The following is a 26,570-nucleotide window of genomic DNA, read 5'->3' as shown; positions in this document are numbered from 1 at the left end:
TAAAAATTTTTTTTCTATTTATTCTTCAACAGTAAAAAAATTTCCTCTGTACCTTAAATGTCATTTAATATTTATTCCAAGCTAATAAAATTCTAATTATCAGTACGCTTATAATATAAATAAATTTTTTCATAAATAGCATAAAAATAGAATGATACAAAGCATAAAATAAAAATATTGCGAAATTAAATGACAGTATGTGATATTTAACATTGTCACTTATTAAATACCCGGCGCCCTTTCATTAACGAATAGAACGAGAAATACCTTATAACCGTGTGTATTTGCGCAAGACGTATGTACGATTATTAGAATGTCGTGTACCGGACATGAACAAATTGACAATATGAGTCACGTGTAAATGACATATAATTGGGTCATTATCCCACTGTCAAGCGTTGATACTGCAAATTTACCAACCAAGTGGCAATGTGTGTATACATATACATATCCGTACATACCTATTATAAAGAATAACACGCAACTCTAGTAAAGTTTTATTGCTCCACTTATTGTTCCTTCAATTTTTGACCAATCATCTTGGATCATTATTAAGTCATCCTGTCAATTTAATCATTTTAAAAAAATAATTACATTTAACATTTCACGGAACGTATTACGATCATCAATACTAAAATAATTTTCAATTATTCAAATTTAAATTTTATTTTAATAAAATAAATTATTGACGTGAGAGAAATTAACGAGTACAATATTTAAATTTTAATATGTTATACTGGCTCTTATATCTGGGCAGCTTTTCTTACTATGCTATACTATATATCATTGATGGTCCTATGGAACACATCAATAGGATGATTGCCCTGTCAACCATCAGTCACTAAAGTGAATAAAGTCCTTTATAATAATTTAACTCAAGCAAAGTGCAGGGTTTTAATATTTCAAATTTTTTAATCCGCATTATTTTATTTTATTATTTATATAAATCTTGTTAGTTACCAAAAGTGGCTTTTAATTTATTTTACCTGATTAAATAATTTAGATTTATATTATATTAGGAATTAACATATAAATAAATATGAGAAGGTCGTCTGTCTTCTTTACTAGTTATGCAAATTATTGTTATGATTATCTAATACTTTAGCTGAGTACTATTTGTTAAACACGTGTGATCTGTGATATATGTAATATATGACATGTGTATGTACAAATATGTATATATAAGTGTTAATATCATTGGTAATATTAAGATCCATCGTGTTGAGTGAGTTACTACAGTTAATACTGTTCTCTTCAACACACCGGGCATTTAATTTTATTTTAGATAATATTAACTGTAAGAGATGGTACGTGACAATCATACGAAGGTTGTCACTTTACTTTTCATCTACTCTTATATTTACCTTGTAAATTATCATTGTCACGTTGTTATTAGTTTCGTTTATTTTATTCATATTAATATTTACTTTTATTAGTTAATTATTTACTAGCAAACTTGCAGTCACTGTGAACTATAAAAAATTAAATTTTGCATTATTAAATAATGAATTTTATTAAATTGCACTGTACTTTCTTAAATATTGATGTTTTTTAAAATATAAACCCATTCTGATGTTATACTCATCAAGAGCTTTCATTTGAGTACCCACATGTATTTTTGATATATTTTTCATATATACATATATATAATATATATTTTAAAGATATAAGCTCATCTCGATGTTATACTCATCAAGAGCTTTCATTTGAGTACCCACATGCATTTTTGATATATTTTTCATATATACATATATATAATATATATTTTTAAGATATAAGCTCATTCCGATGTTATACACATCAAGAGCTTTCATTTGAGTACCCACATGCATTTTTGATATATTTTTCATATATACATATATTTAATATATATAAATATATAAAATATATATATTTTAAAGATATAAGCTCATCTCGATGTTATACTCATCAAGAGCTTTCATTTGAGTACCCACATGCATTTTTGATATATTTTTCATATATACATATATTTAATATATATAAATATATAAAATATATGAAAAATTGATGTGGGTACTCAAATGAAAGGCCTCGATGAGTGTAATGTCGTGATAAGTTTATATCTTTAAAAATGTCAATATTTTATGAGATATAAGGTAATTTCTTAATTATGTATCTATAGAGATAGAGCATATGGATTATGCATATTTACACTTTAAAGGTGAATTCATTTTTTTGAAGAAATTTATTTATTGCTTATTACTTCAGACTTGATTAATTAATTAATTAATAATAATAATAATAATAATTTATTATTAATTAAAATTGAAAAAAAAAATCTATACTAAATTTTTATATCAGCAATAAATTAATTATTGTAACATATTAATTAAATTATTTGTAATATAAAATTACTAATAATTAAATAAACACCCTACACTTTAAAAGTGTAATAATATATATAATAAATTATAAATTAATCAATTGATTCACGTCTGAGGTATACATAAAAAAAGTATTTTATCAAAAAATACAATTGGAAATGAAATAAAAAAAAAAAGAATAAGAGTCATAAAATAATAAAGGCACTATAAAAAATAATAAGATAAGAAATGAAAGGAATAAAAAAAATTTGGTTGACTGAATAAACGATTGAACAGAAGCAAAAAAGAGTTTAAGGGGGAAGTGACAAAGAAGACTATATGTATTAATGATAAGACGGATTGTAAATAGAAAGAGCAAGAAGATATACATGTGGGTGCCCAATTAACTTTTTTAACAATAATAATATTAGGGGCCCAATACAAAATACAACTGACGTCCCTGAGGTAAAGCAATAAAGCTTTACTCGCGGTACTCAGATCAGATCAGATGAGATTGACAGACGACAGACGTACTCACCGCGAAGTGACCCCTTCTCATATTATTCATCCAATACTAGCAAGTTATTTAGCTTAATACTCTTATCCATCGTGTGCTTCGAGGCGGGTACGGGTCGTCAGCTCTTTGCTTATATTATTCCCCATACAAGATATAATACGCCAGGACGTTTAATTGTAAAAACCAATTTGTTGTTTGTTAAATTTAAAAAGTTATTTTTATCGCGTGTGCAATTCGTGATATGAGTGAACTTTTTAATTACTTTCTTATTTACATAAACTTTCAACATTTTATTATGAAAAGGTAAACTCATAATTAATTAATTAAATTATTTTTTTGCTTTAAATTAATTATATAATAATTTATGCAGTGAATCAATAACGCAATCGCTCACTAATTAAAATTACATAAATTTAGTGGTATTAATCATTCATAACTCGTGTTATTAATTAGTTAAGAAAAAAATCCGAGCGCTCGAATTTTTTTGGTGATAAATAATTCATATAAAATCTCAACAAAAGTTAACCACAATTGCATCAGATTAATCCATATTTATTTATTTAAAAAATAAACTCGATACAACGTGATTACTTCCTTGATAAAATAATAATAAAAAAATATATGCATCATTAATTTTTTATCTTCATTCATCTTTTTAATAATTGACGCACGTGTAATATTATTAACGTTATTATCAACCGTATGCACAACTTCCGCATCGATGATTAACATAGTCAATAATTTCTATTCAGAAAAATATACCACGTTTTTAATTATTTAGATCAATTAAATTACAAATATCAATGGTTGGATTTGTAATTGATTAATTTTTTAATATGGTAATTTTAATCATCAATTTATACTCTCAATTTTTTAATAAAAGGTAGATTACCGATAAAAAGTGTGGCTTACTTTTTAAAATATTTTAATAATAGAAAAATAACAGATTTTGTTTATTTAATTAATCCAAAATTTACCTTTTATTAAAAAATTGATGATTAAAATTTATATATTAAAAAATTTATCAATTACAAATACAACCGTCGATATTTGATTTAATTAATGGTAATTGGAAAAAATAGACCTGGAAAAAATATTAAAGTTATGAAAAATTCATATTATTTCATTAAAATGATTATAAAATAAAAATTATAATAATAATTGTATCATACCTACAATTTAGCAGAAAAACAAGCACCCCAAAAATGATCGCTCCATTTTTTGTTACAAAAAAAAAAATATCATTACTATTATTATTATTATTATTATTTTTAATGAAATAATATAAAAAATTTTCATAACTTCAAAATTATTTCGAGTCTATTTTTTCCGGGATTCTTTTTTCTCACAAAAAAATGAATTTTTCATTAGATATTTATTTAGATATTTTATAAGAATAATTTTTAATATTAATTTAATAATATAGATAATATAATTGTATTGAGATTGTTCATCAGTAATCACGGTCGTTTATTGTAAAGTAAATGAAATTATTGTGTCTATTAATTACATCAATAAATAATGTTAGTATAACAAACTTGAACAATGACGAATATTTAAATCTCTTGCCGGAACGTCGTCGTGGCAATGGCTATCATATGTAATTAACATTTATCTAATATAATACACTGCAAATAATAGTTTTCTCACTGCGTAATAATCAATTTCCTTTTAACACGTGCCTTATCATGATGATTTAAGAGAACAATACTCTACATCATGTAGAAATACCTAGTATTTAATATAATATATTATATACATTATTATTATTTTTTTTTTAATGAATAACTTAACTTGTTTACGATATAAGAGAAGTTATAATAGTAATCGTATGATTTATAAAAACAAAAAGTAAATCTATTTATTGAAACATGACACTTTTGTGTGTAAACTACCACTGTATTGTGTACGTTATATTATAGTACACATTCCACAACTCATTCATGGTTTTATGAATTACGTTACTCATCAAATTTAACTCAAATGTTTATTTTCTCTTGATATCATTCAATACTCCACTTGATTGGAGATTTTAATGAAATTCTATATCCATCTCACTCTAAGCTATTAAGTTCTGCTAGCTTCAGAATCACTAAATACAACAGGGGCAAAATGGACCATAATAAATAAGAAATTACCTTGTATCTCGTGAATTATTGACATTTTTAAAGATATAAGCTCACCCCGACATTACATACATCGAGAGCTTTCATTTGAGTACCCACATCAATTTTTAATATATTTTATATATTTATATATATTATATATATGTATGTATGAAAAATATATCAAAAATACATGTGGGTACTCAAATGAAAGCTCTTGATTAGTGTAACATCAGGATGAGCTTATATTTTTAAAAATATCAATAATTGAGAAATTACTTCGTATCTTGTGAACTATTGACATTTTTAGAGATATAAGCTCATTCTGACATTACACTTATCGAGACCTTTCATTTGAGTACCCACATCAATTTTTCATATATTTATATATTTTATATATATGTATATATGAAAAATATATCAAAAATACATGTGGGTACTCAAATGAAAGCTCTTGATGAGTGTAACATCAGGATGAGCTTATATTTTTAAAAATATCAATAATTAAGAAATTACTTCGTATCTTGTGAACTATTGACATTTTTAGAAATATAAGCTCATCCTGACATTACACTTATCGAGACCTTTCATTTGAGTACCCACATCAATTTTTTATATATTTTATATATTTATATATATGTATATATGAAAAATATATGAAAATGCATGTGGGTACTCAAATGAAAGCTCTTGATGAATGTAACATCGGGATGAGCTTATATCTTTAAAAACGTCAATAGTTAGGAAAGTACAGCGCAATTTCACAAAATTCATTATTTAATAAAGCAAATGATCATTATTATCAATTGCATTTAAAATAAAAAAAAATCTATCTAATAATTAGATTATAATTATAGTGCAATTAATTATACAAAAAAATTGAATCTTAATTCATAATTTAGAAATAAATATTTATATTTATATGATAGCAATACCTAGTATTGGTGCAATAAGTATGTAAATAGAAAGAGGAGAAAACAATGTGATATTTAATTGACGATGATGAACTGAATTGGTATAGATGAGCACGAGCGAGGTACTCTCTGTTTTATTTAATATGCAATGTGGATTTTTATTTTAAATGGTCGCGCAAGCCGATCATTCAAAATTTTTTAAACTTTTTTATTTATAAAATAAATATTTAATTTTTTAAAAAAATTCGCCAATTCTTGGAATTAGATTCCAAAAATATTTTTACTGACAGCTGTCTTAAAATCGGTGAAGGTAAAAATTAATCAATCGTTGAAAAATTTTATTTTAAGAAGGTTCTGACTAAAACATATTTTTATAATTTTGCAAAATAAATTTAAACATTTGTAAAATTTATTTATTTATAAAATAATTAAATTAATCTCTAAAGATTTTTTTAATTATTGATAACAAAAATAATATATGACTTTAAAAGTGAAAAATTAAAATATCATACTGAAATAATTAAAAAATTTTATTTTCATAAATTACTTCAAGTGTGGCTAGAATTGGACTGATGTCAAGAATTCCACCGCTTTTTTTATTTTTTAAGATCACGGATTAATTTTCACACAACAGTCATCCTATTTTTAGTCAAAAAAACCAATTTTATCAAATGAATAATCTAGAGACAAAATTTTAATAATATAAATGATCATAATGAATAATTATGAGTAAACAAAAAAATAAGATCGTTATTTTTAAGAACATGTAGGACAGATAATATTTAAATTTTGGACAATTGTCCAAAAATACTATATAGTATTTTTAAAATACTGAGACACGCTTTTTGACCAAGTAATTTTTGAACAAAAAATCATTAAACTTGGCAGGAGTATGTTAATAATAGTCCTTCGTAAATTGATTCTTCTATTTTTAAATTTAATCATTGAAAAAAAATAACAAAATGATAAATAAGTAGGTAGAATTCGCACGTAAAACTGTCTTATCTCCGGGCCCATCATATATTCAAGTAAATAAGCTTTACTATAAAGAAATTACTCATAAACTTACAACCAATATAATCTTTAAGATTGATTGAATTTTTTGGTTAATCTTTACTTTAGTTTATATTACTTATAAGAGAGAATTATTAAAATGCAACTAGGTTTGAATAGAAAACGAATTATCAACAAAAAATTTCATTTACTACAGTAAATAAACTATCGTTTAATTTTTTTGAACAGTGTTGGGAGTATTGACAGTCAGCCTGATAATCTTCAGTGCATTTTAAGGTAAAGTACCCAGTACATTGAACACTTGTAAAATGGGACCAGTAGTTGAACAGACTTTTCGAATTGTTATAATAAAAAATTCGTAAATTTATTATGAGTAATATGCGCATATTATAATTATTAAATGATACAGTAATTGATTTCTGTAAGTTTTTTCAATTATAAATCAAAACAATTATATTTTTATTAACTTGAAAATTGACATGTCGAGAATCGTCGATAGATGCTATTTTTTTCATGAAAAAGGTACTAAATCGTAAACCGAACAATCAGTCAAAAAAACGGTATATCATCATTTTAAGTAAAAAAAATTGTACCATCTAATGAAACAGTCTTTTCTGAATAACATATATTTTTTGCAAAGACATAAACTATAATTTTTATATTAAATTTTAGCGTTCAACTATACCTTCAAATTTTTAAAGTGGTACCCAGAACTTGAACAGGCTGAGGCCGTATAAATTTAGCAGCACTATAACCTCTAATAGGTTTATAGACTAGTGATCAGAATTGTGATTTGTATTAATTACTGCAATTTAAATAAGTTTTATGACTAATAATTAGTGTAATTAAAAATTATTGAACGTTTTGAATGGAGTTTTTTTGATTTATGATTGAAAATTTGCTTTGTCATTCATAAAAAATGTAATTAAAAAATTTAATAAAAATATTTATCATTTTTAAATGAACATATTAAATATTCACAGTATTATATTTAATATTATTCAATAATATTTTATATTTCTTTTGATATTTCAATAAAACGTTGAAAATTTTTGGTGCGCCTATTGCCATATATTTTATTAGTTCAACTACTGCTCCCAGAGTGTTCAACTACTGCGGCTTGTCAGAATTGATTGTTCAACTACTACTCCTTTCATAGTCTTTTTTAAAAACGTTGTCAAAATATAAATAACCAATTATCTTTGTTATTTTGCGCTTCAATCAATTTAAAATTGTTTACATTTTCATCAAAATCACTAATTTGAACTAATAATTACATCTTTTATATATTAAAAGTAGAGTCAAATATGTTTTACTTTGAAATCTGTTCAACTACTGGGTACTTTACCTTATGTGTTTCAAATAAACAATCCGATATATTGAATTGGCATTTGTTATCACTAGTCCAAACTGAATTACCGACAACAGACTGTATTACATGCTCTTAGCTCTTAAGGCTTAATTGAAGCGTAACAAATGCGTCGATTAATTTAGGTCATTGCACGGAGTTTTCGAGAACAACGATGTGAGAATTGTGTCAAACAACAACAAACTAATCATTTCATTAACTACAATTTACAACAATGTTCCAAACACACTTGTAACTTATATAAAACATATAATAATCAGTATAAATATTTTGGAGATAACTTTTAATTTTAAAAAAACAATAATTGTCTTTTGATAAATTAGTATCCATCCAGTTAACAAACTGTCAAAATACATTCCAAGTTATACAAACAAATGTGTTTTTCACGAGCGTTAATTAAATTGAAAAGTTATTTGCTTTATAATTTATAAATTTTTAATATATTATACACATTATGAATGTGAGGATAAAAATAATCTATTTTAATTTTGACTTTCCTCCGATCTTTACTTAAAAAATTATAAAAAGTCATCAATCTTAATCAAATTTTCCAAACAATTTTTAACGAGATATTCATTAAATCTCATAAAAAATATATTTATATTTTTGGAATGATCCATTTGTGTAAACAATAAATATTTTTCTAATAAAAAAACATATTTAAATCTTGAGCTAATTATTTTTAATAGATTTTTTAAATTCATTTTAATTTTTCTTTAAATAATAATTTAATTTTTTTACTTATAAAATATTTTACTGTTGAATTTTTTCCCAGAAAAAACCAGAAAAATCCTAAACTTTCCTTCTATCATTAAGTTAATTCAGTTTGTTGATGGATTAATAACAAAAACTAAATAATTTATCCAATTGAATCATACATTTACATAGCTTGATACGCATTTAATATTTCTCGAGGTCGAATATCTTTTCAAAACTTCATCTTATTAACTAAACTCTACAGATGAGATTATAAAATTTTTCTCTAGAATGTTTCATCGTGCAGAGAGCCAAGAAAAGTAAAAAAGTTACAAGAATTTTAGCCTTAACTTCTATTCTTCCGAATACATTAGGTGTCAAGCATAAAAAAAACGTCAATTATATCTTATCTACTCAACAAGTGCATATTAGTCATTTAGGGTTTTCTAGTTTCTATGTCTAGTTAGCGGTGGGGGTGAGTTTGACGTCTTGTTCTATGAATTTACGTCAGAGATTATCAATTTCATCTTCAAAGGCCCTAAAACTATGAATACCTGGCCAAAATATTCAAAATTTATCTTTTTTATACTAAACTTTAAAAAATTTCCGTCAAAAATGTCAAAAATACCAAAAACTCTGCGTCAAGATAATTAGGTTTGAGCTGGAAACAGTAAAAACGAGAAAGGTCTATTATGGTAACTTGAAAATAAAATTTTATGAAAGATTGGGACCTCAACACCAGATTTTTTTTATAAAATATAATATTTATTTGTATACGGAATGAATTATTTAATTTTTAGAATACACAGCCGCCTTTGGGAAAGAGCGAGCCTGGAAGAAGGTAGACGATCAAACCATAAAGCAAAGTCTTTGAAATAAATTGTTAGAGTAATAGAGACTAATAATAAGTTTCAGATAAAAAATTATTTTTAACAAATCTTTAAATTATTGTGTTCTTTTTCTTGTTTTTCAATAAACGGTTATAAAAATTCAAGACGATATAATAATTATTGATTAAGGTCAAGAAAAAATATTTTGGCGCAGTGTTCCCGAATCGTTGTACAATTTTTTAGTGAAATTTGAGTAAATCTCTTTTGATTTAATCGTTTAAGTGTAAAGGTTATGGAAAAAACGCCTTAGTACTGAGTTCCTGATCCTTCAGAAAATTTTATTTTAAAGTTATCAATTAACCTCTCTCGCTATGACTGTTTCCAGCTCAAACCTAATTAATTATTTTAAAGCAGAGTATCTGGTATTTTTTAGATTTTTTATAGGAAATTTTGGAAAAATAAATATTTTTGACACGCATTATAACGACATTATAACGTCATTATAATGCGCAAATTATTATAATGACATTATAATATTTTTCCACCTGGGTATTTTAAAATTATTAAATTTTGGTAATAAAAACTAAAATTTCAGCAAGAAAAAAATTTTTTTTTTTAATTCTTAAAAAATTAAAAATTCTTTCATTCTAAAATTTTGAAATTTTGGCAATAAAAAGTAAAATTTCAGCAAGAAAAAATGAGTTGTATAACTTATTAGTCAACCACAATTCATAACACAAAAAAAAAGTTTGCTTTAACAAAAAAAAAAAAATTATAAGGAAGATCAAAAATAGTTTTGGTACAAATAAATTATTTCGATAAAAAATAATTATTCTTAAATATTTTATTGAGCCAAGAAAATTTTATTCTTTCTTAAAAAATTGTTTTTTGTTTGCAAAAGTGATTTAATAAAATAAAATTAATAAAAATAAAGCTAATTAAATAATTATAATTATTATTATATTTTAAAATTAACTTCAAGTATTTTAAAGTTTTTTAAGTCCAAACACTCACCAATTATGTTGATAATCATCTTATAAAGGAATCCACGTCTACGTACTGCGTATCTCCACTCAATCCTTATAACTTATAACTTATAAATTGTCTCACACAATGAACAACAATTATAAATTCATCTATGACATTATTTATTCTTCTATGAATAATTAATCGATAACAGAGATTAAAAATTTATCTCTTTTTCTAATTCAAGAACAACCACATGAGTTTGTCACGTGTAATTAATACTTGTTAATTACCCACTCAAACATTGTTTATTATAATCTAATTACTTCAATAATTAATTCGAACAACATTTATTATTTATTATGTAAATGAATATTAAAAATAAAAATAAGTAATTTAATACTTTAATTATATCTTCAAATTTTATCGTGCGAAACTATCTGAATATTTTTTTTATTGTTTTAAAAATTGACTTAGCTTTTATTGCAATAAGTAATAATATTACTCATGGCCTATATTATTATAATCTCATAAAGGTAAAAACGAAAATAGAAATAAAAGTTCTTAATTACAATTAAATTTTTCTTTTAACATTTTTAAATATGTCTATGTGGATTATGTAGAGTGTCAAATTTTTTATTATTACACTCATATTCTCTTATGACTTGTGCTAATATTTACTTTTAAAATACACACATACGCTGTACATTCGGTACTTATTTTCAGTCTACAATTCGCTTTGCATCCAATTACGCAATGTTTAATTTTTAATTTACCTATCAAATTTTTAAATAATTTACGTGATTTTTTCAATCGTTTATTTTAAAAAGTTACTTTTTTAAAATGCTCTAATTATTCTTTTAAAATATTTAAAGTGTTTATTTTTCAAATTTTATTGATACGTCCCTCATAATACAAGGGAATTTAAATTATTAAATCAAGACTGATAAATTAAGTCGTGTGGTCAATAATTATTAATTTTTTTTTTTTTTTAAATGAACTAATATCAAAACATCTTACTTTAATATTAAGAAAAGTGACAACATACATTTCAATTGGAAATAATAACACTGGCGTTGAATTTTATTACCAAAAATTAGTAAACAACTTCAAAGGTAGTTATATATCTTTCATGCAGAGTCAAATATTTTTTTTTTGTCAAGTTCTTAACCAGCAAGTTCTAAAAAAAGCTATTTTATTTTAATCTATAATTTTTTTTAAATGCTTATAAAGTTACAGACACATTTAGTCAAAATATATGATCGTTATAAATAACATTGTGTTATAATGGTCAAATATGCACTTAAAAAATAATTGTTTTCTATTTAAAAAATACTCATTGAATAATTTACTTTGCAAACTTAATTTACAATGCATAATAAATTATATTGAGAGAATAAAATGAAATAAACTTAGAAAAAATAAAAAATGTCATCTCATTATTTTAAAAAAGTCTCTTAAATAATTTTTAAATGTTTTAATAATTTTTTGTTACAAAAAATTTCTGATCCTTTGACACTTCTTCTTCATATTGAAAAAAAATTATTAACACTGAAATTAGACAATTTTTTGTTTTTTTTTTTTTAATAAAAATTTAATTAGCCGACATTTGAGAATTTTTAGAATTTTTTTTTATTGAAAAAATTTTCATTTGTAAAAAACTTGAAGTGCAATTTTTAAAAAATATTTTTTTGTTCTAATTTTAATAAAAAAAAAATCAAAAAATTAAAAACGTCGGCCAACTTTATTATTATTTTTTTTTAAATAAACTAGTTTCAAAAAAATGTATTTATAATTTTTTAGATCTTTTAAAAAATGTAATTTATTTAACATTTTAAAACAAGATAATAATAATAAAGTTAGCCGACATTTTTGATTTTTTTATTTTGCTTAATTTATTAAATTATAACTGAAAAATATTTTTAAAAAATTGCATTGATAGTTTTTGAAGTTATTAACAAGTGAAAAAATTTTTTTAATTTTTTTGTAATAATTCTTGAATAAAAAAAATCATAAAAATTTTTAGATGTCGGCTAACTTTATTTTTATAACTGTCTAAAAGTTTTTTAAAGGGTTAAAAAATGTCTGAGATAATTATAATTAATTAAAAAAAAAAATTAATTATGAAGTGTTTTAAAAAAAAAGTTTGCTAACCTTAAAAAAAACTAACAATGAAATAAAATGAAGAGCAACAATAATTTTCGTGATTCCTTTTCATCTCAATCTACATTACATTAAAATGAGTTTAGTCAAGATTTTATTTGTTGTTATTATTATGAAGAGTGTGGTGTGAGATGAGTTAAGTGTGGAGACAAGTAAAGTAAAGACAGTGTCATTGAAAGGGAGAGTAAGATAGTTATCACTTATAAAACTATTTTTTTCCACACTTAATAGTGTAGATATTATTGTGTTTAGTTGCGCTGTCACTCTTCACATCACTGAGTTACATATATTACACATTACTGACATGTGTAACCGAGTATTACACTTTACACTTGTACAGTATGCTTAATGCGAGTATGAATAAGTGAATAAGTGAGTAAATAAGTAATATAACATTAGTGAGCGAGTAAGAGGAAGAAAGAAAATCATCTTTTGGGCTTTAGCTTTATTACTGATCATATAGATATTTTTATTTAAGTGGGGGTAAACTCACTATTCCTTCTTGTATATAAGCTTTCTGCTTTGTCTCACACTTTGGTTGTTACCACTCGGTAACATTTCCAGGCTTGGCCAACAGCACAAGGTATGATTTTCTTTATTTTATTTTATTTCTAAAAAAATTCTTATCTTTTTTGTCAATTAATTATTCCTTTAAAAATTATTATTACAATAGCTTAAATGACAATGACTTTTAATTTAGCTGTCACTTGACAATTTATGAAAATTAAGCAAGCCGACATTTTAAAGTTTTTAGAATTTTTTTTTTATTGAAAAAATTATTACAAAAAAATTAAAAAAAAAATCATTTGTAAAAAATTTTAAAAATTACACTTGTAATTTTTTTTAGTTATAATTTAATAAAAGAAAAAAACAAAAAATTAAAAACGTCGGCTAACTTTAGGATTATTGACAATTTTTTTAATTTTCTTTAACAAAAAAATTTGTTATAAAAAATTATTTTTAAAAAATTTCATTTTTAATTTATTAAAATTTCTACATTTTTTTAATAATTTTTTTTTGCTATAATTTATTGAAGAAAATTTTTAAAAATTGTGACAGCTAAATTTAATGTCATTAAATGACAATGAAAATTAAGTTAGCCGATATTTAAAAATTTTTACAATTTTTTTTTATTAAAAAAATTATTACAAAATAATTTAAAAAAAATTTCATTTGTTAAAAACTGAAAGTGCAATTTTTTGAAAATATTTTTTTGTTCTAATTTAATAATTAAAAAAAAATTAAAAACGTCGGTTAACTTTGTTATTATTAAATGACACTTAACTGACATTAGAAATTTTTTAATAATTTTATAACAATTAAATTATTATAAAAAAATTTAATTAAAAAATTTTACATGTAAAAATTACAAAAAAAAAATATTTGGAAATTTTTTAAAACATTTTTTTATTGTAATTTATTGTTTATAAAAATTAAAAAAATTTATGTCAATTATTATTATTACTATTTTAAATATGTTTAAAAATTTTTTTTAAACAAAAAAAATATTAACAAAGAAGAAATAGAAAAATTAAATAGAAGAAATTTTTTTTCTTCTTAAAAGTAATTTTTTAATTAAAAAAAAATTGTCTAGCCTTTTATTATGATTAAAAAAATTTTTTGACATCAAAAAATGTATATATTTTATTACAAAAAAAAAGATTTTATACTTTAGTTAATTGCACGTGTTCATTCGTCATCTTCAAGGTTAAATTAATGAATTTTTACAGTGAAATATTAATTTAAATGGTTTACTTGGATCATTAAAGCCATTGTTTAAAATAATTATTTTTAAATGTCAATTTAATTTCTCTACTGCGTTTCAATCTCTTCTCGTGTTTGCACAAGTTTTTTTTTTTCTATACATAATATAATACCGATAATATAAAGTACGCTTTAATAGAGATATTTGTTCTCTGATTTAGTTAAGATAAAAATTGTAAATTTATTCTTAATATTTATGATATTAGATATTTAAACTTAAAATAATAATGATAGGTATTTTTTGTTATTACGTGATTGTGTACAATTATAACAGTGATAATTTTTATGTGTCGGTTGTAAAAAAAGACTAGACGTCGTGCAGACATTTTAAATGTTTTTGGGTTTTATTTCGGATAGATATGAATGAATGTGAAAATTTTTAAAGAAGCTAAGATTATTTAAAAATAAATTTATTTCTTAGATTTATGTGAGACGGTTGTTTCAAACATGACCTTGGTTACTTGCAAACTTGAGAATATTTTTTTTAGACATGTGTAATCGGTCTTAAAATCTCCATGACGTCAATAAGTTAATGGTGACAAGTAGACGAAAATACACATTTTTTTTTTATTTTAAACTGACATTTTTTAAATTTATTTTATTAAATAATAATAACTAGCAGTCTTGCAGTCACTATGTGACTGCCGTGACATAAACTATAAATAAATAAAATTTTGCTTTATTAAATAATGGTTTTTGTTAAATTGCACTGTACTTTTTTAAATCTTGACGTTTTTTTAAAATATAAGCTCATCCTAACGTTACGCTCATCAAGAGCTTTCATTTGAGTACCCACATGCATTTTTGATATATTTTTCATATATACATATATATAATATATATTTTAAAGATATAAGCTCATTCCGATGATACACTCATCAAGAGCTTTTATTTGAGTACCCACATGCATTTTTGATATATTTTTCATATATACATATATGTAATATATATATAAATATATAAATATATGAAAAATTGATGTGGGTACTCAAATGAAAGGTCTCGATGAGTGAAACATCGAGATGAGCTTATATCTTTAAAAATGTCAATATCTCACAAGATACAAGGTCATTTCTTAATTATTGACATTTTTTAAGGAATAAACTCATTTCGATGTTACACTCATCGAGATCTTTCATTTAAGTACCCACTTGCATTTTTGATATATTTTTCATATATACATATATATAATATAAATAAAATATATGAAAAATTGATGTGGGTACTCAAATGAAAGCTCTTGATGAGTGTAACATCAGGATGAGCTTATATCTTTAAAAATGTCAATAGTTCACGAGATACAAGGTCATTCCTTAATTATGTATTTAAAGATTAAGCATTTTCGAATGCAGCCTAAGTACTTATCATAACAAATTGTCTATTGAAGAGAATTATATGAAATCTTGAAAAGACTCAACTCTAGGTCAAGACTTTTCCAACGATACCAAATTTAAACATATAAACCCATTCTATCATATAAATACACTGGCTATAAAATTTTTCTGATTCTTTTAATAATATAAATAATAATAATAATGAATTGCTAAAAAGTCATAATTTAATAAAGTAATTAAATGTGTAGGTATATTTGAATATTATTTTTAAGAAGAAGAATCATAAATAAAATTAATAACGTAAGATAGAGATTTAAAGTTAAATTTAGAAAACAAAATAATATAATAAATTATATGAGGGACTTCTGGATATTAAATATTTGAATGTGTATTACTTGTGTCTGTTGCTACTATTCAATACGTCATTTGAAACCTTGCAAACCCATATGACAGCTATATCTTCCTGTCATTAAATATTAAATACCGTAAGATACTTAAAGTTTAAAAAATAATTAATTATCTGTTTTAGATTCGTGATAACTTGTTTTTATATCACTAACAGTTATTAACATATATGTACTGACTTTTTGTTACCAGTTAAATACATATTAATAGTTACGCGCATTAAATTAAAGAGAACGTTTATGATAACGATTCACTTCTGATGATGATGATGATGATGATTCATTCTATTTTATAATGAAAATAAAATTTTATTCCATTTGTATCAATCCCAAGACTAAGTGTCTGTTATTATAATGGTTGTTTAGTTTATTTGTAATTAGTTTTTTTTCTTCTTGTTCTAGTTTAGTATTTTTTAATCAATGATGTACGTGATTACAATCTAATTAGAAAAAATCAATTTATTCACGTATTTTCTATAATTTAATTTAATTTTTTATTTTTTATTTCTATTCTTTATCAAAAATAATTAGTTTGTTAGAAAAATTTTTCTTATATTATTTAATGTACATAACTTTTGATGCTCGAATTGTTTTAAACTCTAAAATTATTTATTCAGACGTGAATAAATATTGACAGTTTAATTATAAATTCTGTTTCACAGATAAACTTAATATTATAATTATATTAATTGTATGCTTAATTTCACAATATTATTTCAATTAGTTTTAAATTAAGATACTAAAGCAAAATTTTTGTCTAGTATCACGTAAATAAAATTTACAAAAAAATTTTATTATTTTATCCAATTAAGATCCATGCGCATAATCTAATTAAATGTGTCTCAGATTTTATAAATAAACATGAACTAAAAATTTTTAATTAAAACAATTTTTAATTAATTTATTTTAAAATAATTTTTAGAAATTTTATATTTTTTAACTAATAAAATTCTTATTAATTAAAAAAATAATTTTTTTATAAAAACAGAAGATAAAAATTTACAAAATTAATTTTATACTAAGAAGTTAATCATAAAAAAAAATATAAAAATTGTTAAAATGAAAAATAGTTCTTAGAATCAATAAAATAAAATTTTTCCACGTAATTTGTCTTCTCAGTACACGATCTAATCAATAATGCGATCTTAAAAAAAATTTTCCACAATGCAATAAAAAAATTTAACAGTCTTAAATAAAAAAATGACAGTATCTTAAAAATAAATACTTAATTAAATGATAAAAAATGTTTATTATTTACAATTACAAACCGGAAGTGAACAGTCGCAGGGTCACAAGATCTGACTGCAATTTTTTACACCGAAAGTATACTGATAACTTAAAACAATCTCAAAATAAGATCACATAAATATCCTGAGTAACGAGTATGAATTAAATCTTTATAATTACTTTATTTTCATCCACTATCAATGTAAAGTAATTGTTTTGAAACCCAATCTTTGTTTGCAATATTTTAAAATAAATAAAAGCAACTTTGTTTAGTTTCCTTATTCTTAATTGTATTTAATATTTTTTTTCTGACGAATCCATATTTATCAGTATGAGCAAACTTATAGCTTGTAATAACATGTAAAAAATGTATTAATAATGTAACATGAATGGATGTAGCTAGTGGGAGGCCGCAGGTAGTTTTTTTAGCTTATACAATTCAGTAGTCACTTGATCTCTACTTCTCGCACTGTCTTTTACGGGTCAAACTGCAAATGTCCGGTATTACCAGATCTAGTTCAACTTTTAACGCCGTGTAATTTTTTCCTATAATTAAAAAAAAAAAAACCAAAATTAATTATTTCAATCCTACTAAAGTAAATTTTATATGTAAAATGATTTTATTTCATAAAAGTCATTATTCTTAAAATTAAAAGCATAAAAATTAATCAAAAGTGGATTTTTATAGTGATTGTAGTGAATTTTACTAGTGATTTATTTCAATGGTTCTTAAATATTTAATTGTAAGTGTAAGAAAAAAAAATTTTTTTTTTTTTAATTTTTCTTACATTTTCTTCCACTAAAAAATATTTTAACATGCTATTTCTTCTTATCTTATTGCATAAAATATATCAAGAGTTTCATCGTGACTTTAAATAAAAAAGTGATAAATTTATCTTCACGTTAAGCAAAAATTACTTTTAAATATTTACATAGAATATTTTAAGATGTTTTTAAAACGAAAAAATATTTTAAATTCTTCATTTTTATTTAATCAAATTTTTTGATAAATTTTTTAAAAACATAAATTTAAAATTTGAAAATCAAACTAACCTTTTGGAATGAATTTTTTTAATTCTCTGTTGAAATTCAGCAGGTCAAGGTAAAATTTATATGTATCATTTTAGATTTACGTCCTTGATTTTGATTTTTCACAGCGTAAATCTTTTTAGCCTCGGATTGTCAGTCATCCTGACAATAATAACTAATCTTTTAATAGTAATTCAATTTTTTAAAAAATCTCTTTAACAACACAATAAATTACAATAAAAATTATTATAATTATACTAATACAAATATTGATAAATGAAAAAAACAAGAAGACCATAAATTAAAAATAAAAAAGTGTACTTGAAACAGAGAAGTGTCAGAGTGATTAATTTACGCATCAGGTATCAGTTAAAACGCGAGAAACAAGATATTTTGCTTCTGATTATAAATAAGAATAGTTATTATTTATTTGTTTTTTTCAGTCTCACTTGTTTACATTGTCTTGATCGTGAATTCATTTATGGTCACTTTAATTATTTCGTCCTTGTGTGGTTATAAGATTTTGTATTACCAGTGCTAATTACGGAATCGAAACTTCAACATCTTTACAGATAAAACAATTATTTATTAGTTTAAATTTCTTCAAAATTTTCAATTAATTTTTAATAATTAATCACGCAATTAGTACAAGTTACGCTTTTGTAAAATTGTGTTATTTCTTCCCTCTGTTGAAGAACAATTCAATGAATTACTGATCCATTAAATTGATAAAAGATAATTTCTATATTGTGTTATACAAAATATGATTATGTATAATGTTACATTGAAAATATTGTAAGGATTTTTGTTGAAATACTCTGTTTCCGTTCGTGATGACCTTTTTGTATCCGCTTTTCTAAAAATTGTTATACTTTATTACTCAATATTAATTTTTAGCGACAATTTAGATTAAAAATTATTTATGTTTTTAGTTTTAATGATTTTTAATTAATTATTCAATTTTAAAGTCTCCTTTTTAATCAAATTTTTATAATTTTAGTTTAAATATTATTATTTTTAATTAAAATTTCAAAAATAAACCTCTTTAGATTTATTTACAGTCCGAAAAATATAAATATTATAAACAGTAAAGTCAATTTGGATTTTACAATTATTCATAAAACATTCTTTCACTCTTCAAAAATAAAAACAATAAATAATTTATTAATAGTTGATTCATTTATTAAAATAAATATATTCTTCAGGTCAATGAAATTTATCATACTAAAGATTATTCTATTAATTAAAAAAAAAAATACTGTGACATAAATTTATTTCAGTATAAAAATATTTATTTAAATGTCTGAATAAATGTTTATGTACAGTAGTTATGGTATTTAAAAATAAGTTTATTTTTGTAAACAACTAATAATATTTTCTTCCACGACTGTAAATCTTTCTATGTGCTTACATATTATTAAAGCGTTAAAATGACTGATATTACTTAAAATTTCTTGTACACTGAGAAAAAAATTATTAATTTGTTGAAATTTTTACACAATTTTAAAAAAAGGTTTCTAGATTTGGGAAAAAAAAATTTCGGATGAAAATTTGCAAGTTATAAATCTAAAATTATTTTTTCCAAATCAAAAAAACTTAAAAAATCTAATTATAATAATAGGTTTATTTCTTCTCTTGTAATTACATTTTTAATAATATTTTTCAGGTACTGTGAAGCTGAAAAAATAATTACAATATTGAGTAAATAATTAATTAAAATAATCAAGGATATCTTTTATTAAAAAAAAAAAATATTTAGAACGATTGAACCCATGCAAAATGTATACCTATATATTTGTCAAGTTGAATATTTTTTAATCACTTTGAGTCATTTCGAATCGTTACAAATCTCTTTTTCTAATTGGAGTTAATACTCAACAGATCGATAACAATGACAAGAAAATAAAAGCAAATGTTAAACCTAGGTTGAGTATCTCTCAACATGACCGTGTGGCCTAACGGATAAGGCGTCGGACTTCGGATCCGAAGATTGCAGGTTCGAGTCCTGTCACGGTCGACCCTTATTTTTTTTATTTCTCCATTTTCCAAAAAACAATTATCCTTTTTTATGAATTATTAAAAAACGCATAAAAAATAATAAGAACAATTAAAAATGAGTGTTATATAAATAAGTAATAATAAATAGTCTAGCAATAATTTTATTTTTACAGCGTAATATTAATAGCTAATTAAAATTATCTGAAAAAATAAAATAAAATAATTGTAAGATCAGACGCGCAACAATACGATAGTATTTAATATATTCAAACAATGTTAATTATTTACTCATTTATCTGTCAGAGAGATAAAAAAATATTTCCGTGCTACTTTGCATGGCTATTACAAATTACATAATTGCGAAAAAATTTTATTTTAAGAATAATTATTTTTAATTATAGAATTTAGATTATTTAAACGATGAACAAGTATCGTACATTATAAGTTATAAATGAGTTTTAAATAGTTTAGTGTAATTCAACAGATGCATCCGTACTAAATTGATCTTATTTAACCTTTGTGCATTCTTTTAGAGCAACCATTCGTTTTCTCAGTGTTTGTTCTACTCAGTAGAGTTTAGTTTAACTTTATACACTAAGATATTAACCTAAATGATAAAAAATTTATTATTTTATTGTTTTTCAGCTCGCGTGTGAACACAAAACCAAGTCCCGTCGTCGAGAAGCAGCAGAGCAGCGCAGAATCAGCAGGAAAATTTCGCCAAAATCACGATATTATTGAAGCTTTTTACACAATAATTGATTTGACCCGGCAAATTCATTGATTTCTGATTAATTCTCATAATCTTTTTTATTTTTTTTTTTTTTTTACGAAGCCCAGACTTACACAACCGCGCCGATATCGTAGAATGGTAGAAGGTGAACCACACTCAAAGCCCAATAATAGTAAGTTTACTTATTATTATAAAAAAAAAAAATTTATTAAAAACGGAGCTTTTTTTTATTACTAAATTTCTAATTTAATTATTGTAAAAAAATTTTAATTAGTAATTATAAACAAAATTTTAAAATTACTTTACATCAATTTTAATTTAAAGTTTTTAATAATTTTTAAGTATATCAATAATTTTAATAAATTTTTTTATTTTAGATTTTGATTAAAAAAAAAAAACAATTTATATAATAAAATTAATTCTATAATTAAAAAATAATTAATAATTTAATATTTTATCAGTAAAATCAAACCTGGTAATTTTTTTTATTTCAAGTATTAAATTTTATTTAAAAATTTTAAATATTTAATTTTCAGAGTGTGATGTAAAGGACAATCGTCTAAACGGCTGCGGTTCAAAAGACCTAGAACTTGCCGGTAATTATTAATAAATTAAAAATAAAATTACTAAAAAATTGTGACAATATAAAAAATTGTTTAACAGGTATTGGGTCAAAAGGTAAATCCTTAGACCCCGAAAAAGGATCATACATAAAAGCTGACTTCGAGAAAGCTATCGAACTAACCGGTGAGTATAATATTTTTAAATAAAAAACTATTTAAATAAACTACTGATAACCAAATAATTATTTATAGAGCATAAATATTAACTGGGTAGTTATGATTATTGATTACTAAAACTTCAGATAATAATTATGATAATTGTTGTTGTTTAAAAATAAAATAGAATATGGAAAGTTTCACTACTTTCTGCTGGCGGTGTGTGGGTTCGTCAGTACGAGCGAGGAGATGGACGTAATTTCTATGTCCTTTATCCTGCCGAGTGCACAATGTGACTTGAACTTGAGTACCGCGGCCAAGGGATGGCTCAGCTCAATCATATTCATTGGGATGATGGCAGGAGCTTATGCGTGGGGCTCGGTCGCGGATGCACTGGGCCGACGCAAAGTTCTTATCGTTATCTCATTTATGAACGCTTTATGCATCGTTGCCTCCAGTTTCAGCCAGTCCTATGAACTTTTTTTGTTCTTCCGTTTTCTAAACGGTGCTGCGTAAGTTGATTTATTATTATTATTACTCTAATGATAAAAGACATTTATCTTTTTTAAGGATAAGAAATAAAAAAAAAATTAATAAATTACTAGCAACCTTGGAGTCACTATGTGACTGCCGTGTTCTTGTGAACTATAAATAAATAAAATTTTGCTTTATTAAATAATGAATTTTGTTAAATTGCACTGTAATTTCTTAAATATTGACTTTTTTACAGATATAAGCTCATCTTGATGTTACACTTATCAAGAGCTTTCATTTGAGTACCCACATCAATTTTTCATATATTTTTCATATATACATATATAATATATATTTTAAAGATATAAGCTCATTCCGATGTTACACTCATCAAGAGCTTTCATTTGAGTACCCACTTGCACTTTTGATATATTTTTGTTATATACATATATATATATAATATATAAAATATATAAAAAATTGATGTGGGTACTCAAATGAAAGGTCTTGATAAGTGTAACATCAAGATGAGTTTATATCTTTAAAAGTGTCAGTAGTTTACAAGATACAAGGTCATTTCTTAATTATTGATATTTTTAAAGATATAAGCTCATCCTGATGTTACACTCATCAAGAGCTTTCATTTGAGCAGTCACATGAATTTTTGATATATTTTTCATATATACATATATATATATATATATATATATATATATATATATATATATATATATATATATATATATATATATATATATATAAAATATATGAAAAATTGATATGGGTACTCAAATGAAAGGTCTCGATGAGTGTAACGTCAATATGAGCTTATATCTTAAAAAATGTCAATAGTTCACAAAATACATAGTGATTTCTTAATTATTGATATTTTTAAAGATGTAAGCTCATTCCGATGTTACACTCATCGAGACCTTTCATTTGAGTACCCACATGCATTTTCAATATATTTATATGTATAAATATATAAAATATATGAAAAATTGATGTGGGTACTCAAATGAAAGGTCTTGATGAGTGTAATGTCATGGTGAGCTTATATCTTAAAAAATGTCAATAGTTCCCAAGATACAAGGTCATTTCTTAATTATGAAATACATTAATTTTTTTTAAAGATAAGAATTAAAAAAAAAATTAATAAATTAATAAGAAAAAAAAATATATGTTTACTCTATAAATATAACAATAACTAACTAAATAAATAAAATAAACAGTTTAGGTGGCAGTGGACCGGTCATCTGGTCATACTTTGCAGAATTCCAGCCAAAATCAAAGCGTGGTTCGATGCTGTCATTCATGGCAGCATTTTGGACCCTGGGAAATCTATTTGTCGCTGGACTAGCGTGGCTGATAATTCCACATGACATCGGTATAACAAGTACTTCATTCACATTCAACTCTTGGCGAATTTTCCTGCTGATCTGCGCTGCTCCGTCATTCATCGTGGCGGGACTATTGTTATTACTGCCGGAGTCACCAAAATATTTATTATCACGCGGTAGATACGACGAGGCACTCAATATATTCCGTAATATATACGCTATTAATACTGGAAAACCACGTGAAAGTTACACAGTTAAAGAGTTAATCCTCGACGACTTTGGCAACAGCAAAAATGTCGTTGAGCCGATTAAGAGTGCAGGAGGCACCATTGCTAGCGGTGGTAGTACCAAAGATAATAATAATAAGAAAAAAAATAAGTACAAGATTATGTTTGGTGATATTATGGATAATAGTAAACAATTGTTTGTATCACCGATACTGCGTTTTACAGTGATATCTATAATTATTAATTTTACATTTCACATTGGTTACTATGGTCTGATGATGTGGTTCCCGGAATTGTTTAACCGCTTTGATCTTTTCAATCAACGTAATCCTAATCAAAATACAGATATTTGTCAAGTTACGGAATTTTATATTAAAGTTAAGAATAATATTACTGAGCACGACCAACCGTGTGATAGCAAAATTGGAGAAGCTGTTTTTATTGAATCACTTATTACTGTTGCTTCGGCGATACCGGCTAATATTCTTGCTGTTCTTGGTATGGATCGTTTGGGCCGAAAGTTTTTCCTTGGTAAGATTTTTTGGTAATTATTTACAATTGCTGGGCCGTGATAATTTTTTTTTTATAGTTTATGCAATTTTTAAAAAAATATCAAACAAAGATAAAATAGAATTTTTATCTAAAAAAATAAAAGCCAATTTTTTCAAATTTTTTATTATAAATGCGTCGTCAAAACAAGCAGAATAAAAAAAAAAAAATTAAGAAATTTTAATTTTTTAATCCCGGAAAAAATTTTTAAGTTATAAAAAATTTATATAATTTTATTAAAATTATCATAAAATAAAAATAATAATATTATTATTATTATTATTGTTAATAATAATAATAATAATATTTTTTTTTGTAACAAAAAATGGAACAATAATCTGGGGATGTTTGTTTTTTAGAAAAATTGTGAGTTTGATATAATAATAATTATTATTATTATTATTGTTATTTTATAATAATTTTAATGAAATAATATGAATTTTTCATAACTTTAAAATTTTTTCCATTATCATTTTCATATTGAAAATTTTCTATAAAACTAATTAAATATTACTTTATAATTGCAGTTTTTAGTACACTGTCGTCAGGTGCTTGCTCTGTTGGATTATATTTTGTTTACAACAAAGTACATAACGTAATAGTATCAGCATTCTTCAGCGGTGTAATAAGTTGTGGTAACGCGGCGCTAGACTGTCTTATCACCGAAGTATTTCCTACAAATTTACGTGCCACTGGTATCGCTATTTCGATGGTAGCGGCTCGACTTGGTGGTATTATTGGTAATATCGTCATAGCTCAGTTGCTAGACATGTATTGTCCTGCGCCTACATTTATTGTGGCTGCTCTTCTTATTGGTAATTGCATATATTTTATTTATTATTGAAAATTAAGTAATTTACTAGCAACCTTGCGCTGTATAATGATTTTCATTAAATTGCACTGTACTTTCTTAAATATTGAAGTTTTTAAAGATATAAGTTCATCCTGATGTTACACTCATCAAGAGCTTTCATTTGAGTACCCACATGCATTTTTTATATATTTTCCATATATACATATATATAAATATATAAAATATATGAAAAATTGATGTGGGTACTCAAATGAAAGCTCTTGATGAGTGTAACATCAAGATGAGCTAATATTTTAAAAATTGTCAATAATTCACCAGATACAAGGTCATTTCTTAATTATTGATATTTTTAAAGATATAAGCTCATCTTGATGCTAAACTCATCAAGAGCTTTCGTTTGAGTACCCACATGCATTTTTGATTTATTTTTCATATATAAATATATATAATATATATAAATATATAAAATATATGAAAAATTGATGTGGGTACTCAAATGAAAGGTCTTGATGATTGTAACATCAAGATGAGCTTATATCTTTAAAAATGTCAATATTTCACACGATAAAACTATAAATAAACATGAATTTTTTTTTTTTTTTTCAGGAGGAGGATTACTATCACTATTTTTACCCAACACAACTCGTGAACCACTTTCCTGACACCGGCAAAATAAAAAGTCAACATTTAAATATTCCATGTATAGTTCACACTCTGCATTTGTGAAATAAGAGCATTTCTAAACGTAGAAAAAGTAACAATAACAATAATGGAGATAAGAATCACGTGTAGCTAAAATTCATCAAACAGGGTAGAGATTAACGTAGTCTAGATATATATATTCTTCAATAAAAAAATAATTGTATGTTATAAGACTAACTGAGTGTCACAAGCGTGATCTGAATGGCTGATTATTACTCAAAATGTTTAGTATTGAATGTGTGAGAAAATCAAATAATAATAATCATTTGTATAATTAAAATGATGTTACAAATTCATCGATATTTAATAGTATAGTTAGATCTATAGAAACGCTCAATTGACTTTTTCTATTATATAT

The 26,570-nt window shown here is 23.8% G+C and overlaps 2 protein-coding genes, 1 long non-coding RNA gene and 1 other non-coding gene across 6 annotated transcripts in view; 2 read left to right on the top strand and 2 right to left on the bottom strand.

Moving 5' to 3' along the window:
* LOC123259269 overlaps positions 1–10,842 on the bottom strand; it is a 21,124-nt gene extending 10,282 nt beyond the window's left edge. Inside the window, exon 1 of the mRNA XM_044719618.1 lies at positions 10,784–10,842. The gene's annotated coding sequence lies outside the window, so the exon portion shown is untranslated. The remainder of the gene's footprint in view (positions 1–10,783) is intronic.
* LOC123259267 (synaptic vesicle glycoprotein 2B) lies at positions 3,043–26,570 on the top strand. Of its 3 annotated transcripts, none has more exons than XM_044719614.1 (8): positions 3,043–3,144; positions 21,300–21,559; positions 21,924–21,983; positions 22,051–22,134; positions 22,294–22,618; positions 23,813–24,678; positions 25,224–25,511; positions 26,117–26,570. In XM_044719614.1, exons 2-8 carry the CDS (start codon positions 21,523–21,525, stop codon positions 26,170–26,172), a joined length of 1,716 nt encoding a protein of 571 aa, XP_044575549.1. In that variant the 5' UTR covers positions 3,043–3,144; positions 21,300–21,522; the 3' UTR covers positions 26,173–26,570. The 3 variants fall into 3 exon arrangements, with proteins under 3 accessions (XP_044575549.1, XP_044575547.1, XP_044575548.1); XM_044719612.1 differs by lacking the exon at positions 3,043–3,144 and adding an exon at positions 13,339–13,481; XM_044719613.1 differs by lacking the exon at positions 3,043–3,144 and adding an exon at positions 18,299–18,370.
* LOC123259272 lies at positions 17,630–19,516 on the bottom strand. Its single transcript, XR_006508203.1, has 2 exons — positions 18,681–19,516; positions 17,630–18,173 (listed from the first exon to the last, which is right to left on the bottom strand). It is a non-coding gene; the product is annotated as an uncharacterized LOC123259272 (long non-coding RNA).
* Trnar-ucg lies at positions 20,601–20,673 on the top strand. The gene has a single exon. It is a non-coding gene; the product is annotated as a tRNA-Arg (tRNA).

This window comes from Cotesia glomerata, linkage group LG2, assembly GCF_020080835.1.
Source record: "Cotesia glomerata isolate CgM1 linkage group LG2, MPM_Cglom_v2.3, whole genome shotgun sequence".
NCBI classification, from domain to species: Eukaryota; Metazoa; Arthropoda; class Insecta; order Hymenoptera; family Braconidae; genus Cotesia; species Cotesia glomerata.
This window is presented reverse-complemented; position numbering and strand designations above follow the sequence as displayed.

Excerpts from the sequence above, each read along its gene's own strand:
- LOC123259267 (XM_044719614.1), top strand. The coding sequence starts at position 21,523 with ATGGTAGAAGGTGAACCACACTCAAAGCCCAATAATA. Across the intron at positions 22,135-22,293 it reads GAAAGCTATCGAACTAACCG|AATATGGAAAGTTTCACTAC; the intron begins GTGAGTATAATA and ends AAAATAAAATAG. Across the intron at positions 22,619-23,812 it reads CGTTTTCTAAACGGTGCTGC|TTTAGGTGGCAGTGGACCGG; the intron begins GTAAGTTGATTT and ends TAAAATAAACAG.